This window comes from Pan troglodytes, chromosome 23 (genome assembly GCF_028858775.2).
Source record: "Pan troglodytes isolate AG18354 chromosome 23, NHGRI_mPanTro3-v2.0_pri, whole genome shotgun sequence".
In the NCBI taxonomy this organism is placed as follows: Eukaryota; Metazoa; Chordata; class Mammalia; order Primates; family Hominidae; genus Pan; species Pan troglodytes.
This window is the reverse complement of record NC_086016.1, coordinates 27,469,051-27,493,201: the sequence shown is the minus strand read 5'-3', so window position 1 is coordinate 27,493,201 and position 24,151 is coordinate 27,469,051. Positions and strand designations below refer to the sequence as shown.

The 24,151-nt window shown below is 47.3% G+C and overlaps 1 protein-coding gene across 3 annotated transcripts; it reads left to right on the top strand.

The window, feature by feature from the left end:
• The first annotated feature begins 21,285 nt into the window (after positions 1 to 21,285).
• LOC129138524 (uncharacterized) lies at positions 21,286 to 24,151 on the top strand. 3 transcript variants are annotated; one of them, XR_010156206.1, is made up of 3 exons: positions 21,286 to 21,586; positions 22,618 to 22,882; positions 23,940 to 24,151. XR_010156206.1 is itself a non-coding variant. In XM_063808408.1 (2 exons), exon 1 carries the CDS (start codon positions 21,644 to 21,646, stop codon positions 22,622 to 22,624), a length of 981 nt encoding a protein of 326 aa, XP_063664478.1. In that variant the 5' UTR covers positions 21,613 to 21,643; the 3' UTR covers positions 22,625 to 22,882; positions 23,940 to 24,151. The 3 variants fall into 3 exon arrangements, 1 of the variants encoding a protein (XP_063664478.1); XR_008541851.2 differs by lacking the exon at positions 21,286 to 21,586 and adding an exon at positions 21,872 to 21,994; XM_063808408.1 differs by lacking the exon at positions 21,286 to 21,586 and having other exon boundaries at positions 21,613 to 22,882.

Below are 24,151 nucleotides of genomic sequence, written 5' to 3'. Positions count from 1 at the left end.
CCAAAGCAGCAAGAAGCGTCCCCGGGAGCCGCGGACAGGCGCCCGGGGTTCCAGGGGGAGGTTGAGGCAGGCCGCGGTAAAAAAGCTGCGAAGCCGAAGAAGAGGCTGGGGTCCACCGGCGGAGGTCAGTGCCTTCTCGGCAAACCCCGCACACGACCCGGGTGGGTCATGGAGTCCCTGGCTCCCACCGGGGTGTGTGTCTCTCCTCATGGGGGCACTCCAAAGCGGCAAGAAGTCCCCCGGGGGACGGGGACAGGCGCCCAGGGTTACAGGGAGAGGTTGAGGCAGGCCGTGGAAAAAAAGCGTCGAGGCCGGAGAAGAGGTTGGGGTCCCTGGACGGAGGTTATTTTTTTCCCCTTAGCCCCCGCGCCGGACCCAGAGGGGTCTTGGAATTCCTGGCTCCCACCCAGGGTGCGTCTCTCCAGCCCCGGGGTGAACCCCAAAGCGGAAAGAAGTCCCCTGGGGGATGAGGACAGGCGCCCAGAGTTCCGGGGGAGGTTGAGTCAGGCCGCGGAAAACAAGCCGCGAGGCCGAAGAGGCTGGGTTCCCAAGGCGGAGGTCAGTGCCTTCTTACAGACCCCGCGCCCCCGGGTCGTGGAGTCCCTGGCTTGCACCCAGGGTGCGTGTCTCTCCCCACGGGGGCACCGCAAAGCGGCAAGAAGTTCCCTGGGGGATGGGGACAGGCGCCCAGGGTTCCAGGGGGAGGTTGAGGCAGGCCATGGAAAAAAAAATGCGGGGCCGAAGAAGAGGCTGGGTCCCCACGGCGGAGGTCAGTGCCTATCCCGCAGCCCCCGTGCCCGACCCGGAGGAGTGGGGGTCGTGGAGTCCATGGCTCCTATCCATGGTGCGTGTCTCTCCAAACGGGGGCACCCCCCCAAAGTGGCAAGAATTTTCCTGGGGGACGGCGACATGGCCCAGGGTTCCAGGGACCCCCGTGGGGTTGGGCTGGGGGTCCTATCCAGCGCATTACTGCCTGTGTTGGGTGTGCTATCTGGGGCGTCACTGCCCGCAGAGGGGAGTGGGTTGGGGGCACTATCCGGGGATGCGCTGCCCTTGGCTGGGGGTGGGTTGTGGCACTATCCCAAGCAATACCGCTGCAGTGCGTAGTTTTGGGGGCACTATTCGGAGATATACTGCCCACGGCCTTGCGTGGGGGGCAAGTTGGGAGAACTATTGGGTGCTGCAATGCTCTGGTCGGGGATGGGTTGGGTGCGCTATCGAGTGCCAGAGATGAGGCGCCTGTTGGGGGGCGCTATTGGGTGCTTCACTGCCTGCGGTGGGCAGGGGGTGTGATATCCAGGGCATCATTGCCTGCGTCTGGGAGCTGGATGGGGGCGCTGTCTATTGAGGGCTGCACTGCCTATAGCTCGGAGCGTGTTGGGGGCAGTATCTGGGGCTGCAGTGCTGGTGGTGGGGGATGGGTTAGGGTCACTGTAGGGTGATACACTGTTGGTGGAGGGGAGGGGGATGTTGAGGGTGCTATCTGGGGCCTGCACTGAGGTAGAAGTAATGGGGTTTGTTGGAAATGCTATTGGGGCGGACTGCCCGTGGAGAGTGTGTGGGGGCCTGGTTGGGGGCGGTATTGAAGGCCAGATACACTGCCCGTGGCTGGGGGGTTGGGTTAGGGGTTTGTATTGCCTGGCAGGGAGCTGGCAGGTGTACTGTCTGGGGCCGCATTGACTTGGACAGGGGCAGGTTGGGTGCCCTATCGGGGGTACACTGCCCGAGCCAGGGGTGGGTTGGGTACATTATCCGTGGCTGCACTGCCTGAGGTGGGGAGAGAGTTTGGGGTGCTATCCTAATTTGCACTGCCTCAGGCAAGGAGTGGGTCCAGGACACTATCCTGGGCTGCTGCTCCTGGTGGGGAGCAGGTTAGGGTGCTATCCGGGGTTGCACCGCCTGCAGTGTGGGGCGTCACTCTCTGCACCAGGGGTCTGGTTGGGGGCAGTATCTCGGGCTACACTGCCCACGGCAGGGGGCGGGTTGCGGGTGCCATCAGGTGCTGCAGTATCCGAGGCAGGGGCGGGTTGCAGTTGCCAGTGGGTGCTACACTGCCGGCGGTGGGGAGCGGGGTATTGGGGTGCTATCCGGGGGCTACACTGCTGGCGGCTGGTTCGGGGCGCTATTGGGGGCTGCACTGCCACCCTGGTGGCAGGTGTCGGAGGTGTCAGTGACAGCGGTGGTCAGAGGAGCGGTCCTCTCCCCGACTCCAGACTCTAGACGGCCATGTCTTCCTGCTGGAGTGTGACTGGGGCACAGTGTTTCCGCGGGAATCCTGAGCACTGCCCAGCCCCAAGACCCTCCGTGGTTCCCAGGCTCGTGCTTTTTCTCTATGTGTTGCAGAGACCACCTGGGACCCCTGGGCACGCAGTAACAGACACCACAGGGTGACAGGGCCCTGAGGGTGGAGGGATCAGGAAGGGGAACCAGCACTTGGGTCAGGAGGGCTGGCTGGGGTTGAGTTTCTGCTACTCCTGCTTCCCGAGGAGCGCAGCCAGGGTGGGCCCAGCGGTTCCTGTGGAGTGGGAAGCCCGGGCACTGTGGTGTCACCAGTCCCCACCCCAGGCCCCAGTTCCTGGCCAACTTGGGCCAAAATGAGATGCTGGACTTAGGCTGGACTTTGGAGGATTGGTGTGAGTCCCTTGGCTGAAACTGGCTCCTGCCACCCAGTGGCCTGCATGACAAGGTGAGGCTCTAATGCTACCATTCTCTGCATCCTGTTCTAGGCTTTTCTGGCTTTGCCTGCCCAGTTGCTCCATGCCAGGAGGTGGAGCCACTTGTCACATGCTGAAGGCTGGACCCTGTAGCACTGCAGCGCCTCACTGCGTTTGGTAGCCACGATGGAGACTACAGAGCACCGAAGTGGTAGGAGGGCGGCTGGCTACCACCAGGGCAAGGGCAGGGCTGCGGCAGTGGCGAGGTAATAGTCTTGGAGGATGGGCCAGTGCGTTGAAGGCGACAGAAGCGGTGGCTCTATTGGCATCGGCACTAATGGTGGCAGCAGCAGCAAGTGTGGGGACCGGGAAGGCAGCTAGGAGCCCTGCAGGGCTGGCCCGCCTGGCCTGGCCTGGGGTGGAGTGGGTAGGAAGCTGTGAGTGCTGTACAGTGGGCCTCTATGGCAGCCGTGGAGGCACAGCAAGGGGAAGGAGGAGTCTTCTCCGCTTCTCCTGCAGAATCTGGAGGGCGCCCTTCTCCTGCTGGGGTCTGAGCCAGGCGTGAGTGGCACCATTGTGTCATTATTAACAAAGTTTGGGTGGTGACTATTTGTGAATCTTTTTGCTTGTTTTTTGTTGGGATAGTCTTGGACTTTTTAAAATTTCATGTATCGGGGAGGGGACAAAAGATATAATGGGCCTCCTGATTCCCTTGCCTGTTCTATTTCTTTTTTTCCAGTTTGGTTTTTATCATCATTTTCTTGTTCCTCTTCATTTTTTCATGCTGTTGCTTCTATTTCTTGTATCATGTGGAGACGGGAGTGGGAGATAGAGGTGAGGCCCTCCCTAGAAGCAAACAGGTCCCCAAGGAAGGCTGATGCATTTTCTAAAGAGGATTTTCATTTGTGAGATTTGTGCAGAGTGACCTTGCCTAGGTATCCAAAAGCCTCCTTGTCTATGGTGTGACTGCAGGCCCAGGAGGTAACCCCTCTTTTGTAGAAGAGCCTGTCCTGGAAGCATCTCTCCTGAGAGCACCCAATGGCACAGTAGGGAGCTGAGAGCAACTGAGTCAGGAGGGGCAATGGCCAGCCCCTCCCAGGAGTCCTGTCTCAGGCAGATGCTGGCCCACTGAGTTATACAGCTCAGGGGCTGACACGGACATCTTCTCCAAGTCACTGTGGGCAGGTATTGCCAGGGCAGTGTGATGTTGGATGACACTGAAGCTGCTGCACAGCCTGAGGTATTCCTCTCTGACAGACTGAGGGCCAGGTATTGCACAGCCTGAGGTTGTTCACCTCTACCAGACTACCAGAACGAAGGCCAGGCCCAGGGTGGCACCCCACCTCCTGCCACGACAAGGCCCCATTTGTTCCGCAAACCAACTCTACGCACCCATGCTGGCAGGCCCCTGAGTATGCCAAGCACCAGGCCTGGTGAGCCCTGGTCTCTCCGTGCTGCAGACACGCACCTGCCTGGGGACCTCCTCCTCACCTGCAGGCAGGGGGTGACCTTTTCCTGCCCTTCACACCAGTCACACCCCACATGCTGTAACGCTGAAGTCAAGCAGGGATGCAGCAGAGAAGGCGTGGAGATCGACAAGCACCGCAGCAGGGTCTGAAGGAAGCTCTGGGGTCCACAGTTATTGGCCAGATCTCCAGAGAGCAATTCCAGGGTCCTGATCTCCAAGGGAGAAGAGGGGCTGGGGAGAGGCCTTTGGTCAGGCGTGTGGCCCATGCTGTTCCTGAGTAGGTCGAGCAGCTGGTGTGTGCCTGGCTAATGCAGTTTCCGCTGGGCCACACTCCCTGGAGGAGAGGGTGGCATCCTTCCCAGCTGTTTTCCAGCCAAGATGCGCAGAGAGCAGGCCCGAGATGCAGGTCACAGCCAAAGCAAGGGGCAGGTGGTGCTGCTTCCCAGGGACATTGCTGTGGCTGTTCTGTGGCTTTGAGATGCTTGGAGTGCCCATCTGGAGCTGTGAGCTGGCCTGGCAGGCCTGGGAGGGCCCCATGGGCGCTTTTGAACGTTCCCTTTTCTTGAATTTAACAGAATCTTCCCACGTCCACTCTCCAGTGCTCTTTTCTGTTGTCTCCAGACAGTGCCAGCAGAGGCCACATGCTGTCTAAATATGGCCCCACACACTCACTGCAGGGTCCTGGCCTGTGGGGGCATGAGGCCAGCATCCCTCACTTTAGGACTGGGAAACCAGTTCCCATGTTTCCGAAACAGCTGAGACAGTTGTCACTTCCTGTCACCCAAGCCTGGCCTCTGCACCTCACTTTCATTTTGGGGCCTCAGTGCCTTCTTCCTACCTTAGCACCTCTGTCCTCCAAAATGAGGGCAAGGAGGGATGGAGATGTCAAGAGGCTGCCCAGCTCCCAGGCTCTTGTCCTAGCCACTGCCCATCCTTGGCTCTCACTGTCCCAGCCTCCCAGCTGGCTTGTAGCCACCTGAGCTTGGGCCTCTCTGCACCTCTGCTGCTTGTGGGCTAAGCACAGATGGGACCTGGAGAGCTGCAAGCTGAGGAAGAAGGCAGGTGCATCTCTGGATTCCTTCTCACCCAGCTGAGGCCTTCCAGTGAGGCCTTCCGTGACGCAGTCCCCAGGTAGAGACAGACCCACCTCTCTCAAGACCACTGTGGCCACAAAGCATTTCCTCTGAATTCCATTCCTTGGGCCCCAAGCCTGCACCCAACTGCCCAGTGGGTCCTCTCGAGGGCCAGGACGGGGACCACATCTGGCAACCATGAGAGAGGCTGCAGGAGATGGGCCTGAGTGAGCTCTGCACCAAGACAAGGCCCCGCCAGTGCTGTTCAGGAAGGAGTGACCGTGCTGGAAGAAGAGAGAGGATGCTGCCATGGTAAGGAGGAGTCGGTCTGCAGTCAGCGCTTGGAGGATGAGGCCCCACGTCCCACCCCTACCGTGCTCCAAAGGCCAAGCAGGCCAGATTCGAAGAATATGTGGGTTTCCCTCTGCCCCTGCCTTACTTGGCTGAGTGACAGAGTCAGGCTGGACAGTACTGCCCACAGCCCTGGTGCCTGCCGCACAGGCTGAGAAGAGCACCCCTCATCCTCTTATGCATCTGCCCAGCCAAGGGCTCCAGGCTCCATGTCCCACCAAGACGGGCAGGGCAGCTGGACAGAGCAGGCCCAGTGCCCACACTGGCTAGGGCGTCCCCCTCCGGAGGAGCTGTGGGGAGCAGATCATCCAGGGCACCCTCCCCTGGCTCTCTGTTGCTGGGAAGGCCCTGTCCAAGCGTTTGTTCTCCTGCTGTCTCAGCTCAGTGGTGAGTGGCATCCAACAGTCCCACAGAGAGAGCCCCGGGGCCACTGTGGGCTGCTGTAATCCCCAGAGCTGAGCGGGGGCAGGGTGGGGTGGGGGTGGGGGAGGCTCCCTTAGGAAGAGACATTGGCAGGTGAGGGTTGATGTGGGCAGGGAAGAGCCCGGCCAGGCTCTTGATATGAGCCTGGGAAGTTTGAGGGCCCTGGGGGAAGGTGCTTGCAGCTTCTGGAGACTCAGGGGAGAGCAATCCAGGTTCACAGGGAGTCATGTCTGGGGCAGCCAGCTTGACATATCCAGCTTTGTGCCCCTTGGCCACTTCCCTGCCACCGTCCCTCAGGGAAGGCTCAGCAGGAAGACCTCTTTCATTACTTTCCATTTGCATTTGTGCTCCCTTCCATTTACATTATTTGGGTTTGTTCTGTTGGGTTTTCCCTCTACTTTTTTTCTTTTTTCTTTTTTGAGACTGGGTCTCATTTTTTAAATTGGATTATTTTTGTGCGTCTTGACTTACTTAATGTCCTTGTTGTAGATTTTGGCTATTAGAAGTTGGTCGGATGCATAGTATGGGAATATTTTCTCCCATGATGTGACTGTGTGTTTACTCTGTTGGCGGTTTCTTTCTGTGCCCCAGCTCTGCGGATCATTAGACCCAACTTGCGCATTTCGCTGCTTCTTGCAATTGCTTTTGGAGGCCAAGCCATATAAATGCTTTGGGAAAGCCCATGGTGGAGAAAGTTATTTTCCAGGTTTTCTTGTAGGATTTTTATAGCTTGAGGTCTTCCATTGAACTCTTTCATTGATCTTGAGTTAATTTTTATATGGTGACAGGTAGGGCTCCAGTGTTATTTGAGGTGTTTTAGGTGACCAGTGTGGTGGAAAAGCCATTCTTTTACCTGTTAGTTTCGTGTGTCCTTACCCAAAGTGACCTTTAAGTTTGTTTGCCCAATTTTGGTTGGAGTGTGTGTGTGTGTGTGTGTGTGTGTGTGTGTGTGTTTTCTTCCTTGGTAGTCTTTGTTTCTGGTAAATATTCAATATGAACCTCTCTCAGATATGTGATTACTTATCGTTTTCTCCCAGTTTCTAGGAGGCCTGCTGTTTTGCTTCATTTTAAAAAAATTCCTGTGAAGAAGCTCTTCAGTTTTTTGTGTTCTGACATGTTTATTTTTCCTTCTGTTGGTAGTGGTTTTTTGTCCAATCGAGAGAAAAATTAATTTCAGATTCATTCCTATGGCAGTGGGTGTTTTCCTTCTGTGTTTCTTTCATCTTCTTTTCTATTTGCATCTTCTTTTCTATTTGTATCTTTTCTATTTGCATCTTCTTTTCTATTTGCATCTTCTTTTCTGTTTGCATCTTCTTTTCTGTTTGCATCTTCTTTTCTATTTGCACATGCACGAAGGTTCAGGTTTCCCAAAAGTAATGCTCACCCTAGGTTTTCTCATGGAAGTTTTATATTTGCAAGTGTCCTGTTTGGATTTTGAAAAAATTTTGAATGGGATTTTTGTGTGGCATGGAACACAAAGGTTTTATTTCATTCTTTTGTATGTGGATTTCCAGTTTTCTCAAAATCATTTACTGAATTGACTATCCATTTTCCATTTTGTGTTTTGGGGGCTCTTTTGAGAAATGTGTTGACTTATACATTCAGGTCCATGTCTTGGCTGCCTAATTGTGTCCATCGGCATATGGTTCTATTTTTATGACTCTCCCTTATTGTTTAGATAACTATAGCTTTTCAATGTAATTTCACATTGGGAAGAGCGAGGCCTCCAGCCACATCTATATTTCTGGGAACTGCTTTGGATCTTCATGGTTCTGTGTGTATTTTAGTATTGCTTACTTCTAGTTTTAAAATTTGTTTTGTAATACATGTCCAAAATTAGGGGGCACAGTGGGATCTTTTCCTACTTCTATACACTGAGGAATGATGAAATCAGGGTGTTTGTCATATCTATTACCATGTCTAGTTTTTATTTTTATGTGTTGAGAACCTTCAGTGTCCTTCTTTCTAGCTGTATTGAAACAGAGGCTGCCGTATTGGTACCACCAGTCACCCTGCTGTGGAGCACATCAGCAGAATTGATTACTCCCCTGGAAGCGCAGCTCTGCACCCATTACCAATGACTGCCCATTCCCTCTCCTCCCCACTGCCTCTCATAACCACTATTGTACCTTCACCTTCAATTAGATACTTTCTTTTAGCTCCCACATGGTTTAGATGAGATACAGTGTTTGTCTTTCTCTGCCTAGCTGATTTCATTTCACTTAATGTCTGCCAGGATCATGTGGGTTGCTGCAAATGACATCCGGCCATGAAATTTTTAGGGATGAGGCATATTTCATTGTGTCTGTGCGCTGAAGTTCCTTCATTGCTCTGTCAGTTGATGGACAGGTTAGGTTGATTTTGTTGATTTTCATACCTTGGTTACTGTGAGTAGTGCTTCCCTAAACCTAGGAAGGCAGCTATTGCTTCAATATACTGATTTCATTTTCACTAAGCATATACTCATTATCAGAATTTCTAGATGAAATGGTAGTCTCTTTTTTGGTTATATTTATTCTAATTAGAGTAAGTTGGTATCTGAGTATGATTTTTATTTACAGTTTTGAGATGACTAATGATGTTGAGAACTAAAGTTTTTACCTGTTAGTGGATTTCATATCTTCTTTTCAGAAATGTCTCTTCAGGGTCTTTGCCCCGTTTTGTCTGGGGTACTTGAGTTTTTGTGTTTAGCTCCTTAGTAGGATTGGTTTCTGCTGCATGTCAGATAACCCCATTCAGATACAGGATTCCTCATCATGTCCTTTCTATTAGAAGAATGTCTTCTCATTGTTGGTTGGTGCATTGTTTTCATTACTGTGCAGTGTTTCTCCGGGGGGCGGGGGGTGTGTGTTTACGTGTTGTTTTTTTTTTTTTAAGTTTGCAGTGATTATTTTTGTTAGGTAAGGTCCAGCAAAAAAAATAAGAATTTTCAACTCATGTTATTGGAAGTGAGCGCTTCCCTTCAATTTTTTTTTCCCCTAATTCTTGTTTGCTTTACATCCTGTGAACATAGATTCATTTAGGTTTGCCTAAACTTAAGCTCAGTCTGTGTCTTCCTTTAGGAGTTTCATGCTTTCGGGACTTGTGTTTAGGTCTTTTATTTCTTTTGAGGTAATTTTTGTGTATTTTGCAACAGTAATGTCCTACTTCATTCATTTTTATGTGGATGGCCAGTTTATTCAGAATTACTAATTGAATAGACTGGCCATTTCCAAACGTTTTGTCTTTTAGGTGTTCTTTTGAAAAATATGTTGACTGCATACTCACTTACGTTTAGTTTTTGGCTGCCTAATTATGTCCTTAGGTAGGTGCATGTTTCCGTTTTTATGCCACTACCACATTGTTTAAATAAGGGGATAGCTCTTAAAAGTAATTCTGATATCAGGGAATGTGAGACCTGCAACAGAGTTTGTATTTTCTAGGATAGCTTTGCATATTCAGTGTCTTTGGTGGTTTCAGATGGATTTTAGCATGAGAGTGGTTAGCCTGAAAGTGATAGATAAAATGATAGTTGTATTTTTAATTTTGGGGGGAATATCCTACTGGTTTCTGTAATGTGTATACTAACTTAACATTCCTATCAACTGTGGATGGAAGTTCCCCACTCTGGAAATCCACACCAGTGTTTGTCTTTCATGTATTAAATTTCTTGTAATATTCATTCTACTTAGGGTGACATGGTATTTAAATTGTTCTGGTTTACGTCATTTTGTGATTAGTTATTTTAACCAAGTGTGTGTAAACTTGTTATTATTTTATGTGTTATTTACTGAAAAGTTTATTTAGGTTCCTCTCCTAATGTTGGTTAGGTTAGTAGTTTCTCTTTCATTTTGTTTTGTTTCATTTTTTTGCCTGTTGGTAGTGTTCGTTCCTTACACTTTTTGGGTTTTTTGTCTGTTTGTTTGTTTTTGAGACAGAGTCTTGCTCTGTCACCCAGGCTGGAGTGCAGTAGTGCAATCTCTGCTCACTGCAACCTCTGCCTTCTGGGTTCAGGTGAGTATCCTGCCTCAGCCTCCCAAGTAGCTGGGATTACAGGCATGCATCACCACGCGTAGCTAATTTTTGTATTTTTAGTAGAGACAGGGTTTCACCATGTTGGCCAGGCTGGTCTTGAACTCCTGATCTCAGGTGATCTGCCCGTTTCCGCCTCCCAATGTGCTGGGATTACAGGCATGAGCCACCACGCCCGGCCAGTTGTTTATACTTTTTTGAAAAGAACCCCTCATCAGCTGCATGTTTTCCCATACTTATCATTTTTTTTGGATTTTTAAAATTTTATTTATTGTTTTCTTCATTGCCCACAAGACATAGAATTTGATGTAGTCCCACATGTGTATAATTTTTTTTGCCTGTGATGTTGATGACTGATAAAGAAGAAAATTATGAGCATACCACTTTGTGTTAATAAGGGTTTGTTTTTTTTCCTATGTTTTTATCTTTGTTATTTTGTAAACTGTGAGCGTAGATCCAGGTTGACCTACTACATATACCCACACCCTGTGTCTTACAGAAGATGGTTTCAAGTTTTGTGTTATATGTCTTTAATTAATATTGAGTGCATTATTGTATATTTTGCACAATAAGGGTTCTGTTTCATTATTTTGCATAGGAATATTCAGTTTTCAGAACAATTTATAAAACAGACTCCCTCTTCCCCATTGTGTTCTTCTTACAAATATGCTCAGTCAGCCTGGGCACAGTGGCTCATACCTGTAATACCAGCACTTTGGGAGGCCAAGGCGGGCAGATCACGAGGTCAGGAGATCACGACCATCCTAACACGGTGAAACCCTGTCTCTACAAAAAATACAAAAATTTAGCCAGGCATGGTGGTGGGCGCCTGTAGTCCCAGCTACTCGGGAGACTGAGGCAGGAGACACGAATGAACCCGGGAGATGGAGCTTGCAGTGAGTGGAGATCATGCGACTGCACTCCAGCCTGGGTGACAGAGCAAGACTGCATCTCAAAAAAAAAAAAAGAAAGAAAAGAAAAGAAGAAAAATGTGTTCCCTACATATCATGTTGGGTTGAGTATTTGGCTACGTCATTCTATCACTTAGGTCCTCGCTCCATGTTTGTGACAATAATGGATTGTTTGGATAACTACAGGTTGTCTTTTCACTTATTATTTTCTTTGCTTCTAACCTCGGATTTTTCTTTTATCTTTTTTTAAACATCTGTTGATTGCATGACGCTAAGTCTTGGGGTCCCAGCAACCCCGTAACACAGGCAGTGAGCAGAGTGCCAACAGGGCGGGTCTTCAGCATATGCTCCCTCTCCTTTTTTTTGGTCTGGTGGTCATTCCAGGTGTCTGTTGTTCTCTTCTTTATGTTTGAGTCCATTCAAAGTTTAGCTCCTGCTTATAAGTGGGAACATGTGGCATTTGGTTTTCTATTTGGGCCTTAGTTCACTTATGACAGTGGCCTGTAGTTTCCATGTTCCGGGCTCAGATGATCCTCCCACCTCAGCCTCCACGTTAGATAGGATTACAGATGCCCGCCACCACATCCAGCTAATTTTTGTATTATTGTAGAGGTGGGATTTCACCATTTTGCCCAGGCTGGTCTCGAATTCTGGACTTTAAGTGATCCACCTGCCTCGGCCTCCCAGAGTGCTAGAATTACAGGTGTGAGGCACTGTGCCGGCCTCTCATCCACTGTTGATGGCTAGGTTGATTCCATGTCTTTGACATTGTGAATGACACTGCCGTGAACATAACGAGTGCCTGTGTCTTTTAGATACAAGGATTAATTTTCCTTTGGGTAGATGCACAGGAATGGGCTCACTGGGTGAGATGGTAGTTCTGTTTTCAGCTCTTTGAGACATCCCCGATCTGCTTTCAATGTTATGGTCCATGCATACATTGTGGAATGATGAAATCAGGGTACTTAGTGTTTCTGTTACCTTTTCCCATTGCTTATTCCTGTATGGTGAGAACCTTCAGTATTCTCCTATCAAGCTGCTTTGAAAGTGATGTGCTGCTCCTGTTAACCCTGGTCACCCTGCAGTGGAATAGCACAACAGAATTTTCTTCCTCATTTATGTGTAACTTTGTACCCATTTACAGTCCCTGCCCATTACCCCTCTTTTCCCCCAATCTCTGGAATCCAATATTGTCCTTGCCAGGTCTTTGAGATAGAGTTTCTCAGATTCTGCATGAGTGAGATGACTCAAGGTTTGTCTCTCCCCCCTCGCTCATTTAATTTACCATCATGTCCTCCAGGTGCAACCGTGTGGTTCCCCACGATATGATTTCATTGTGGTTTTCTGTCTGAAGAGTATCCCAGTGTGTACATGTGGAGCAGCTTCTTTATCCCTTCATCTGGGGATAAGCAGGTAGGTTGATTGCTTATAGTGGCTCTTGGGAACAGTGCTGGAATCCCCATGGGTGGGTAGATCTATCTTTGGTGTCCTGATTTCAATGGCTTTGAGCGTATTCCTAGTAGTAGAATTGCTGGTTGAAATGGTAGTTGGAGTCTCTTAAGGTTTGGAGGAACCTCCAAGTGGTTTCTGTAGCGTGTGTACTAGTTTACCTTCTCACGAACTCTGGAGAAGAGTGTCTCTCTCTCTCTCTCTCTCTCTCTCTCTCTCTCTCTCTCTCTGGAAACACACACCAGCATTTGCCTTTCTTTCAATGTTTTCTGTCTTTTTTTGTAACACTCATTTCAATTAGAATGAGATGGTATCTAAGTGTGGTTTTGATTTACATTTTGCTTGTGGTGAGTGATGTTTGCCAAGTTAATGTGAACTTGTTTCAATTTAATGTGTAAGACTGGGCGAAGGACCTGAAGACCTGAGATGGATGCACAGGTAAAAGATTCTGAATCAACATTACTGATCCTCACGAGAAGTCAATCAAAACTACACTCAGATGTCATCTCACTCCAGTGAGAATGAATGTTACCAGAATGGGATAGCAATTTCATTGCCATAGAGTATGTGTGTATAACCAGCGTGTGCAAGGGACAATTTGATCTATGTGAACGTAGCATCATAATGAAATTACAGGGTCTAGCATCTCTGTGAGCTCCAGAGTTATGATTTCTCTGTGGAGAGAATATTCACAACTGACCTTTGTAGCTGTTTTGAAAATTTTGGTTTTGTGTTCTTGCCTTTTGTTCATAATGGCCTACGGCTCTGCCCGCGTTTGTGGTAAGGGCATGGATTTGTTTTTTATGGCTGTGTAGTGTTCCGTGGTGTGTATGTACCACATTTCCTTTCTCTGATCTACTGCTGATGGGCACAAAGGCTGATTCCGTGTCTTTACCACTGTAAGTAATACTGCCATGAACATACGAGTGCATGTGTGTTTTGGATGGAAGGATTTTTCTTTGGGTAGATACTTAGGAGTGGGGTTGCAGTATGGGGTGGTAGTTCTCTTTTAAGTTCTTTGAGAAATGTCCACGCTGCTCTCCAGGGGGTGTGAACTAGTTTGCATTTCCCCCAACAGTGGACCTGCATTTCTTGCTCATCTGCCCCTCCAGCCTCTGTTGTTGTGGACTGTGTGTCATAATTGCCATTCTGACCAGTGTGAGATGGTATCTCACTATGTTTTTGAGTTGCGTTTCTCTGATGATCAGTGAAATCGAGCATGTTTTCATGCTCACTGGTTACTGGTACACCTCCTTTTAAGTGTGTGTTCATGTCCCTTGCCCATTTATAAGTTGTTTTTTTTCTGGTTTTGTTTGTTTAAGGTCTTTACGATAAATCCTGGATATTAGACGTTTTTCAGATGCATAGTTGGGGAATATTTTCCCTCATTCTATAGGCTGTTTACTCTGTTGGTAGTTTCTTATACTGTGCAGCAGCTCTTTTGTGTATCAGGTCTCACTTATCAGTAATTGTTTTTGTTGCCATTGCTTTTGGGGACTTGACATATAAATGCTTTGCCAAAGCCTCTGTCGAGAAGGGTATTTGCTAGATTCTCGTGCAGGATTTTTTCATAGTTTAACGTCTTGAATTTTTATGTATTTATTTAGAGACTGAGTCTCGCTCTGTGGTACAGGCTGGAATGCAATGGAGCAATCTCGGCTCACTGCACCCTCCACCTTCCGGGTTCAAGTGATTCTTCTGCCTCAGTCTCCCAAGTAGCTGGGAGTACAGACAGGCACGTGCCACCATGCCCGGCCAAGTTTTGTTTTTTTAGTAGAGATGGGGTTTCACTATGACAGCCAGGGTGGTCTCGAACTCCCCTACCTCAAGTCATCTGCCCGCTTCGGCCTCTCAGAGGGCTTGGATTCCAGGCATGAGCCACCACGCCTGGCCTGGGGTTTTGCCTTTCAATCTTTGGTTCATTTTGAGTTGCTTTATGTACATGGTGAGATACAGGGGCCCAGTGTTATTTCTTCTACATTTAGCTAGCCACTTATCCCGGCACCTCTTACTGATAGGGAGTCCTTTCTCCATCACTTATTTTTGTTGATTTTTTTTCAAGTATCAGATGGTTTCAGATGTGCAGGTTTATATCTGGGTCTTCTAATCTGTTCCACTGCTCTGTGGAACCAGCTCCCAGCTTTTCAGTGAAAATGCCAAGCCATTACATTGTCTATGGGTGTTCTCTTAGAGTGTTTCCTTTGTTTTAATGTTTTTTAAATGCCTTTAGCAGCCTACGTGCATGGATTTCTTTTATAAAATATGTGTGCACTTTATGTTTTCTTGTAGTTTTGTGGTTTCAGAATTGAGTTTTAGGCTTTTTTTGTTCTGTTTCTTTGTTCGTTTGTTTGTTTTGAGGTGGAGTCTCGCTCTTTCGCCCAGTCTGGAGTGCAGTGGCAGAATCTCAGCTCACTGGAAGCTCCGCCTCCCAGGTTCACGCCATTCTTCTGCCTCAGCCTCCCGAGTAGCTGGGACTACAAGCGCCCACCACCACTCCCTGCTAATTTTTTGTATTTTTAGTAGAGACGGGGTTTCACCATGTTAGCCAGGATGGTCTTGATCTCCTGACCTCGTGATCTGCCTGCCTTGGCCTCCCAAAGTGCTGGGATTACAGGCATGAGCCACCATGCCTGGCCGAGTTTTAGGTCTTTAATTTATTTTGTATTGATTTTTGTGTTGCATGACATAAGGGGCCTATTTCAGTGTTTTTCATGTGAATATTCAGTATGCTCAAAATCATCTGTTGAACAGGCTCTCTTTTTCCCATTGTGTCTTTTTGGTGTTCTTTTGAAAAATGTGTTCACTATATGTAAATTGGGGTTGAGTATTTGGTTTACTCATTCTGTCCACTTTCTTAGTTTATGCCAATAAAAGATTGGGTAATTATAAGTTTGTGTTTTTCATTTTTTTAGCTTCTAAGTTTGTATTTTTTAACATAATTTCTACATTTATTATAGACTAAAAGGTACAAAGGCAGGTTAGTTACTGCCTTTGGTATATTGCATGCCACTGAGACTTGGGGTCCTAGCAACCTTATGCAGGCAGTGGGTGTACCCACCGGGTAGGTCTTTAGCCTATACCTCATCCCTTCCTTTTTCATCTGATAGTCACCAGTGTCTGCTGTTTTCCCTTTACGGTAGGGTGTATTCAATGTTAGCTCCACCTTATAAGTGAGAACATGTGTCATTTGGTGTTCTGTTTTTTCCTTATTTCTCTTTAGATAATGGCCTCCAGCTCCTTTCATGGTGCTGCCAAGGACATGATTTCCTTCTTTTTTTTTTACGGCTGCCTAGTTTTTTGTGGTATATAAGTACCACATTTTCCTTTTCTGATCCACTGTTGATGGGTATCTAGGTTGATTTCAAATGTTTGCCATTGTAAATAGTGCCGCCATGACCGTTTGTGTGCATGTATGTTTTGGACGGAAGGATTCATTTTCCTTTGTATATACCCCAGTGGTGGGATTGCTGGATCAGATCGTAGTTCTGGTTTAAGTTCTTTCAGTAGTCTCCGAAGTACCTTCCATGGTGTCCGAACTACTTTGCATTTTCACCAAAAGTGGACCAGTGTCCCTTTTCTCTGCTGCCTTGCCAGTGTCCTTTTTTTTTTTTTTTAACTGTGCAATCGCCATTCTGACCAGCATGAGATGATACCTCATTGTGCTTTTGATTTATCTTTCTCTGACAATTAGGTTGAGCCTGTTTTCACATTTTTTGGTTGCTTGTACTTCATCTTTCGAGAAGTGTGTGTTCCTATCCATTGCCTATTTATTAGTTATTTGGGGGGTTTTGCTAACTGATTTGTGTAAGGTCTTTAAGGTAGATTCTGGATATTAGACCTTGGTCAGGTGCATAGTTTGGGAACATCTTCTCTCATCCTGTATGTTGTCTGTCTACTGTGTTGGTAATTTGTCGTGTTGTGCGGTGGCTCTTTAGTGTATTAGGTCCCCCATGTCGGTTATTGCTGTTGTTGCAGTGTCATGTGGGGTCTTAGGCATATAAAATGCTTTGTCAAAGCTGATATAGGGTCTCTTACAGGATTTTTGTACTTTGAGGTCTTCCATTTACATATTTCATTCATCTGAGTGAACTTTTGTACATGGTGAGGAGTAGACGCCTAGTGTTACTTACTCTTCTGCATATGGCTCACCAGTTATCCCAAGACTATTGAAAAGGGAGTTCTTTCCCCATTATCATTGTGTATTTCATCCAAAATCAGGTGGTATGAGGTTTACTTCAGGTTCTCTGTTCTCCCACTCATCCATGCAGAAGCAGGTCCCTAGAGTTTGAGTGAAATTTCAAATCAGTGTGATGCATGCAGTGTAGTTTGGATTTCTCAGAATTGCTTTGGAAATGCAGGGCATTTCCTGGTCTCATATGAACTTCAGCATTGTTTATTTCTATGTCCTTAAAAACAATTTGCTCTATAGTAAAGGTATACAATTAAAGAGTAGAGTGGGACATTTTGATCCATGCATATATACCTTGTGTAATGAGGAAAGCAAGGCATTGACTCTCTCTGTTACCTTGTGTAATTATTTGTGCTCTGTGGCTGCAATATTCAGCTTCCTTTTCAGCCTTTTTTGGAAAATATGGTAGGATACTGTTAACTCTAGATACCCTGCTGTGGAGTAGAACAGCTGAATTTATTCCTGTCATCTGAGTCTAACATTGTATCCATTTCCCAGTGCTTGCCCGGACTCCCCATCCCCAGCCTCTCTTCACCAGTGTGGAACTTTCTAGTTCTAGGAGATAAAGTCGTTTAGAGAGAAAATTGATCTCATTCTCACATGCATGAAATCATGCCGTGTTTGTCTTTCTCTTCCTGGCTCATTTTGTCGAAGGTCATGTCCTCTAGGTTTCTGCACGTTGCTGCAGATGACATGATTTCACGAATTTCTATGGCTGAAGAGGATTCCATTGTGCACTGCAGTTTCTTCATCCCTTTATCTGTGCATGAACAGGTAGGTGGATTGGATACCTTCGCTATTGTGAATAGTGCTTCAGTCACCATAGGAAGGCCGGTATCTCTTCAACATAATAGATTTCATGCCCTTTCTGTGTATAACCAGTGGTGGGATTGCTAGGTGAATGGGTAGTTATAATGTGAAATGTTTAAGGCACCTTCAACTGTTTCGCTTCGTGTGTCTAGTAATGTACCTTCCCACCAATAGTGTATAAAAGTGTCTTTTTCTGCATTTCTGCGTTGGCCACTGCCTGTGTGAACGTATGGGTTTTTTGTTGTTTTTGGCAAGTTTCATTCCAATTAGAGTGAGAGGTATCTGAGTGTGGTTTGCACTTAGACATTTGTGTGAGGATTAGTGAAGTTGAGCAACTTCCCTTTGACCTGTCAGTCAATTTCATGTTTTCTCTTCAGATGTGCCTGTTCAGGTTCTTTGTCCAGTTTTAGCTTGGGTATTAGGTTTTGTTCATTTTCCCAGTTAAGAGTAGTGTTAGTTTCTCCTACATGTTAGATAACAACCCCTTTCACAGATATGATTCTGCTGAACTTTCTTTCAATCTGTAGGATGCCTTCTTTAATGGTTCATTGTTTCTCTTCCCCATGCGGAAGCTCTAAAATCGTGTATAGTCCCATGTGTTTGTATTCACATTTGTTAGCAGTGATTTTTGTTTTCCATCCAGAAAGAACAAAAAATGAGAAAAAGTATTGCCAAATGAATTGCATGGTCTGAGGGTTTCTTGCATAGATAATTTTTGGTTTTGTTTTCTTTCTTTTTTGCCAACTGCGTGCATAGATACAAGTTTTGCTGAAATAGAAACTCCCCCTTTTCTTATAGGAGCTTTGCGGCTCCAGGATTGGATTTAGGTGTCTATTTTGTGTTGTTTTGGGGGTATCATATTTCAGACCCTGAAATGTTGATTTCTTTGGCTTGTTTTTGTCTGATATACCACAATGGGGGTTGTGTTCAAATTAAGCTGTGGGACATCCTTTAGATACTGGGTTCAAACGATTCTCTCCTTCCTTGATGTTCACTTACGGGAGAGGTGTCAGAAAGTCTGGGAAGATCCATAGTGGAAAAAGGTTACCTGTATTTCGTGGAGACTGATGGCCAGCTCCCTTCTGCCCAGGACTTCTGGAGAAGGCCAGTACTACCACTTGCTTAAATACCTCTCATCTGCAGCCCTTCAGTAAATATTTAAGTGATTCATTAAACATTTAAACCTTAAGAAAGTTGAGTAACCCAGTGGAACTTGAATTTAACTAGAATTTAAGTTTGAGAGTAGCTGGTCAGTAGAACAAGTGTGGTAGATTGGGTAACATGCTATGACTTTTAAGGGTTTATTTTGTTTGTTTTCCTTAAATAGAGTTAACAATAATTAATTTGAACAAAGGAGGAAAACATAGGCCCCATCATCAGCTACATTAGCTCAACAACATTTCAGTAAACTAAAGCAGCTATATCATTTGGACAAACAGTCAGCTTTTCCAGGATTTGCACTCATTGGTTAATTGAATAATGTGTCAGCATAACAAAATATGTGCCTCTTGCCATCTCAGGGAAGCAAAATCTCCCCTAGACAGAATGTTCCATTTTCTGAGACTCTCCTGTAATAGGCAGGAAACTGCAGACCCATTGTTTCATTTAAATTAGCTAGATATTTCGTTCTGATGCTCTTCTGTTTTAAAATTGTGGAAAAGGCAAAGTAACTAAAATAAGGAAGCACAAAGAATAGTGACTTCAAATAATTAGCTGGAAATAAAAAAATCACTAGTGATAGACCAAAGGCAAATTAAAATGTATGCTTCTCATTCAGATACTAAAAATACAAATCTGAACATCTCTTTCAAGAATACCAAAAACTGGCGGTCACATGGCTTCCTCTATAATGAAGCTGAAATAGAAACTCTTGTCAAAAAACACTTGACCCGAATCCCTTTTACCAACAGCGTGAAGTCATACCAGCCATTTAAGTCATTAGGCTGAGACATTTTAACACGCAATTAACTTTCTTACAGGATCTAGAAATTCCCCAACCCCCAACCTCCAAATCAAACAGGTAGGCTACTGACTGCCATCCCGTGGTAGAGAGAATTTTGCAAGATGTTTTACCTGATAATCTCAATGTAACAGAATCCTAACACAGCACAAGGAGTGACTGTTACTATGTAAATGGCTACATTATAAAACTAAAGCCAAAGCCACTAAGATAAGTAGAAAACAGGCCGGGGTGCGGTGGCTAAGGCCTGTAATCCCTTCACTTTGGGAGGCCAAGGCAGGCGGATCATGAGGTCAGGAGTTCGAGACCAGCCTGACCACCATGGTGAAAGCCCATCTCTACTAAAAATACAAAAAAAATTAGCTGGGTGTGGTGGCAGGCGCCTGTGGTCCCAGCTACTCAGGAGGCTGAGGCAGGAGAATCGCATGAACCTGGGAGGCAGAGGTTGCAGTCAGCCAAGATTGTGCCACTGCACTCCAGCCTGGGCGACAGAGCTAGACTCCATCTCAAAAAAAAAAAAAAAAAAAAAGAAAAGAAAAGAAAAAAGGAAACAAATTGGAATCTCAGGAGGAGGTTCCAATTCGAGAGTCTATTTTAAAAACAGCAACAGAATAACAATTACTGAAGGGCTGTTTCCTAAAATTACTCTCTGGTTGGTATTTCTCAGTTTTCAAATGCCATGAGAAATATGCTGGCTGTCACTTACTCTGCCTTAAAAGAAAGCATTAACAAAGAATACCACTGAGAAACAAAGGCATTCATACAAGGAAGTGAACATCCTAAGCACATAAGTACGTTCTTAAGAGGGACACTAAAAAAGGAAACACCAAGAAAAAAAAAAACTGAACAGAAGTTCCTAACTTTAGTAATATTATATACTACCCCCCCCCCAAAAAAACTGCCCATGAGTTGAGATTTATCAATTTTATATCTAGAAACCCTACATATTCAGGACTCCCTGACTTTGTGGAGGAGGGACACTAGGAAAGGCAAGAGAAAAAGGAATTTTCTACCACATTTATAGAAATATACAGTTTTTTTCGTGAAATTTAGGTTTGATATAGGAGTTCTTGTTCTCTAAGTAAGTTTCCCATTTGCCGGAAATTTTAAGCAGCATTGATTTTTTCAATTAGCTTCTGATATGCTACACTCTGGAATAGGGGTGTTAAACTCATGACATTGCAGAAAGGTTTGCACTTTTCCCTCATTTTCACTACTTGGCATTGTCTATCAGAGTGGCACATCCTGCAAAACCAACAAGAGGCATGGGCTAAGGAGGAAAAGCAAGCCCCAAATATCTAGCAAGCATGTCTTCATTTGCACAATTTAGCTTTTTCACAACAAATAACAAGGGGACTGGTATTTTCTGTATCTCATAGGGCTCATAGATGGACTTGTAAAAAAATCACATTATGATCACTTAGCATTAGGTGTAACATTTAAGCAATTTTGGGCGCCTAACGCTTGAAGGACTGATGATTTCAAATGGACAATAACATTGGTTTAAATTCCAATATTTTATAGAATTGCATGGTTTCAAATTCACCATAAAGAAAATGCCTCTTTTGAGCATCAATTCAAAGAGCTATTTAGCATTAAGGAACCGCATTAGCTGTACAACTCATGATGGTGTTAATTAGGAAAGGAGCTAGAGAAAAAAAAAAATCCATTGCTGAAGCTTTGATACACTGTTTAAAACTCACTATTAACCTGACGAACAATTTTTTTCCGGGGAAGTGCTAATGACATGAGCTGGCAAAAAATTTTACTAGTTCCTTAATAATAAATCATTTGAGGGAAAATTGCAACTTGGTATGGACCTCACCGAGCCCCTCGCCAGTTCAATCAGGCCCTCCTTTGATAATTTAACAACAAATTCCTGTCTGGAATCACCCATTCAAGTGCCTTTTTAAATGAATCCCATTTCAATTTTTTAATAAAGTACTACCAGTAGATCTGCAAGTTGAGGAAAGCAGCTCAGGTGACACATTTGGCACCAAAAAGAATACTGAGTGGGTCAAAATCCTGCCTGGGCAGACAATAGAAGAGGAGACGAAGAAGGTGACTAGACTTAGGGACTTCAAGAAGAGCAAGCACTGGAAAACAGCAGTTTAACTACCTCAGACAGTAAGCAACAAGCCTGCAGTCCCCAGATAATCGGCCCAGAGGGAGCTGAGAGGATGGAGTTGGAAAGGGGAACCACAGAGCCCGGGAAGAAGGAGCGACCAGGATGGAGCGCAAACGAGTGACAGGCAAGGAGCCCAAAGGGACCACACCAATGCAACAGGTAGAACCACGGGGATGGGACACGAGAGGACAGGGCTGGGGGGAGGGGGCGACAGGGATGGAACTGGTCCAGCCAAGTCATAACCAGCCCCTTGCTGGGGCGCTAGCTGCGCGCAGGGCGCGGCGCCAGGCACTTTGGAGCGCTCTCTCCCGGAGTGCCCCCCACCGGTCCTCCGATGCCCCATTTCAGAGACTGGAGCCAGGAGGCCGGCCCCGCATCGCCCGCTCCGCTGTGTCACCCGCTCCGGGACAGCGACGGCTCAGCGCCCGATTCTCCCGGACGCAGGGGGTCGCTGGCGGCCGCAGGGGGCGGCGCGGGCCGGGGCAGGTGATACGTGGGTTCGGGCAGGACGGTCCTCTTGCAGGCGTGGTCGGCCGGGGTCGCCTTGCTCTTCTCCATGGCCATCAGGTAACTGACATCGGCCACCACGGCTTCCAGGTCCGCCATATTGGCGAGCTTTGGCAGCGGCAGTGGCAGTTACTGGGGACCCGGATGGGACACGCGCCCGCGGCCGCCGCCCGCCGCGCCCCAACCTGGGGGAGCCACCCTGGGGCAGCCCCGCTCTGCGCGCCCCAGCAGCGCCCTGCAAGCGGTGTAATCTGTAGCCCGCCAGGGTCGCCGCGCGCCGCCCACAGCTCCTTCAGCGAGGGTCTGCGGGGAACGCACGCCCAAGGGTTGGCGCACCTGGGTGCAGAGTCCCAGCGGCCAGCTCGGTTGGCGCCTCCCAACCAAGTCTCTCCCCTCCGGGTGGCCACAAAGGACTCCTCCTCCTCTTCTTCCTCCCCTCCCTCCCCCTCCGCCTCCTCCTTCTCCTCCTTGGCTGCCCCGACCTCCCGCCCCCAGTTCCATGTGCTCTCATGCTCGCCCCGCTCATCCAGAGAAGCCCTGTGCCCGACGCCCGCTACCCAAGGGCAATGGGGAGGCCTCTGCTCCGGGGACACAGTAGTTCTCAAACTGGACAGTGTCAATCAGCATCCTCTAGGAGGTCTAGGATGGCCCCGGAAATGCATGTGTCCCACCTGTCCCCGCAGGTGGTGATGAAACTCCTGCTCTGGTCAGAGCTACCGGTGAACAGCGTCCAGCGGCCTGGCCCCCAACCTCCCTCCTGACCCTGAACATCCCCCAACCCCGCCTTGAGAATTCAGCGAAGAGTAAAAGCTGGAGAAAATTGCGTGTCTCAGGCTAAGCAGAGCAAAGTGGGGTGACGGCTCCCCCGCTAGGAACAGAGATGCCCTTAGGGAACCCCCTGATGGAAGAGCTCCCGGCTTAAGAAGGTCACCACTCCCTTACACTCAGGTGAGAGGTTTTAGTTTGGTTGTTGAAATGGTGTTGAGAAATAGAGTATTCCTGCCCTTGGGGTTTTACTGTCAATATAAGGGAGGAGACCACCTCTCATATTGTCTTATACCTAGTTTCTGCGACCAACGAAAGAAAAAGTAAAAACTGAAAGGCAGAAATGAAATCTACAAGCCGGCAGCCCAGCGCCACACCCTGGGCCTGGTAGTTAAAGATCGACCCCTCACCTAATCGGTTATGTTATCTAGAGATTACAGACATTGTATAGAAAAGCATTGTGAAAAATCCCTATCCTGTCTTGTTCCGATCTACTTACCGGTGCGTGCAGCCCCCAGTCACTTACCCCCAGGCTTGCTCAATCAATCACGACCCTCTCACACGCACCCACTTAAGAGATGAAGGCACAGGAATTGCTTACTCGGGGAGCTCAGCTCTTGAGATGGGAGTCTTGCCGATGCCCGCGGCTGAATAAACCCCTTCCTTCTTTAACTTGGTGTCTGAGGAGTTTTGTCTGTTGCTCATCCTGCAACAAATACAAGAGACAATTAGGGAGCATCTGCTGCGAGCACACTCGCACCACGGGGGTGATTTAGGGAAGTGGAAAAGCGAGATACAGCCCAAACACCGAAGCTGGGGGGAATTTCCAGCTTCCCGATAGGTCTCGGTGTCTTTCATCATCACTCCACCCTGCTGCCTGGGGTTTTCAGTTGCTTCTTATTTTTCAGCAGTGTGCACCCAAATCCACATTCAGGATCCATGTGACACTCAGGCTGGAGTGGTGTTAAGGAACACGCAGGCAGCCTTAGGAAGACCTAAGCTGGAAATTAATGTTTTAAAGTCCCTTTCATTCACCTGAATTGGTCACGTGTTCCCATGAGCCTAGACTTTGCTACAATTTGAGTAAATGTTCTGTCCATAACTTACAGGGTTAACGGGACCCACCAGATACAGTTAAGGTCAAATTTCGGATTATTTCATGTAATGTCATTGCAGAAGCAACCTGATTCCGTCATCAAGTAGCCTGTTTCTCTCTTTTGTTTTCTCTCCCACCTGGCAGCCCCCCTCAGTCTGATTCCCTGCTATGCCTGCCATCACCACTGGCCAGTTTTACCACATGCTTCTCAAGACCCAAGGCACAATAGGCATAAAGTTGTCCCGAAAAGGACAAGAGGAGTGTCAGAAGTAGGAATGGCAGTCGAAGGAGCTTGGTCTGGCAGCAGAAAGCTGAAATGACAGGCAAGCACAAAATATATTAATGAGACAAAGCTA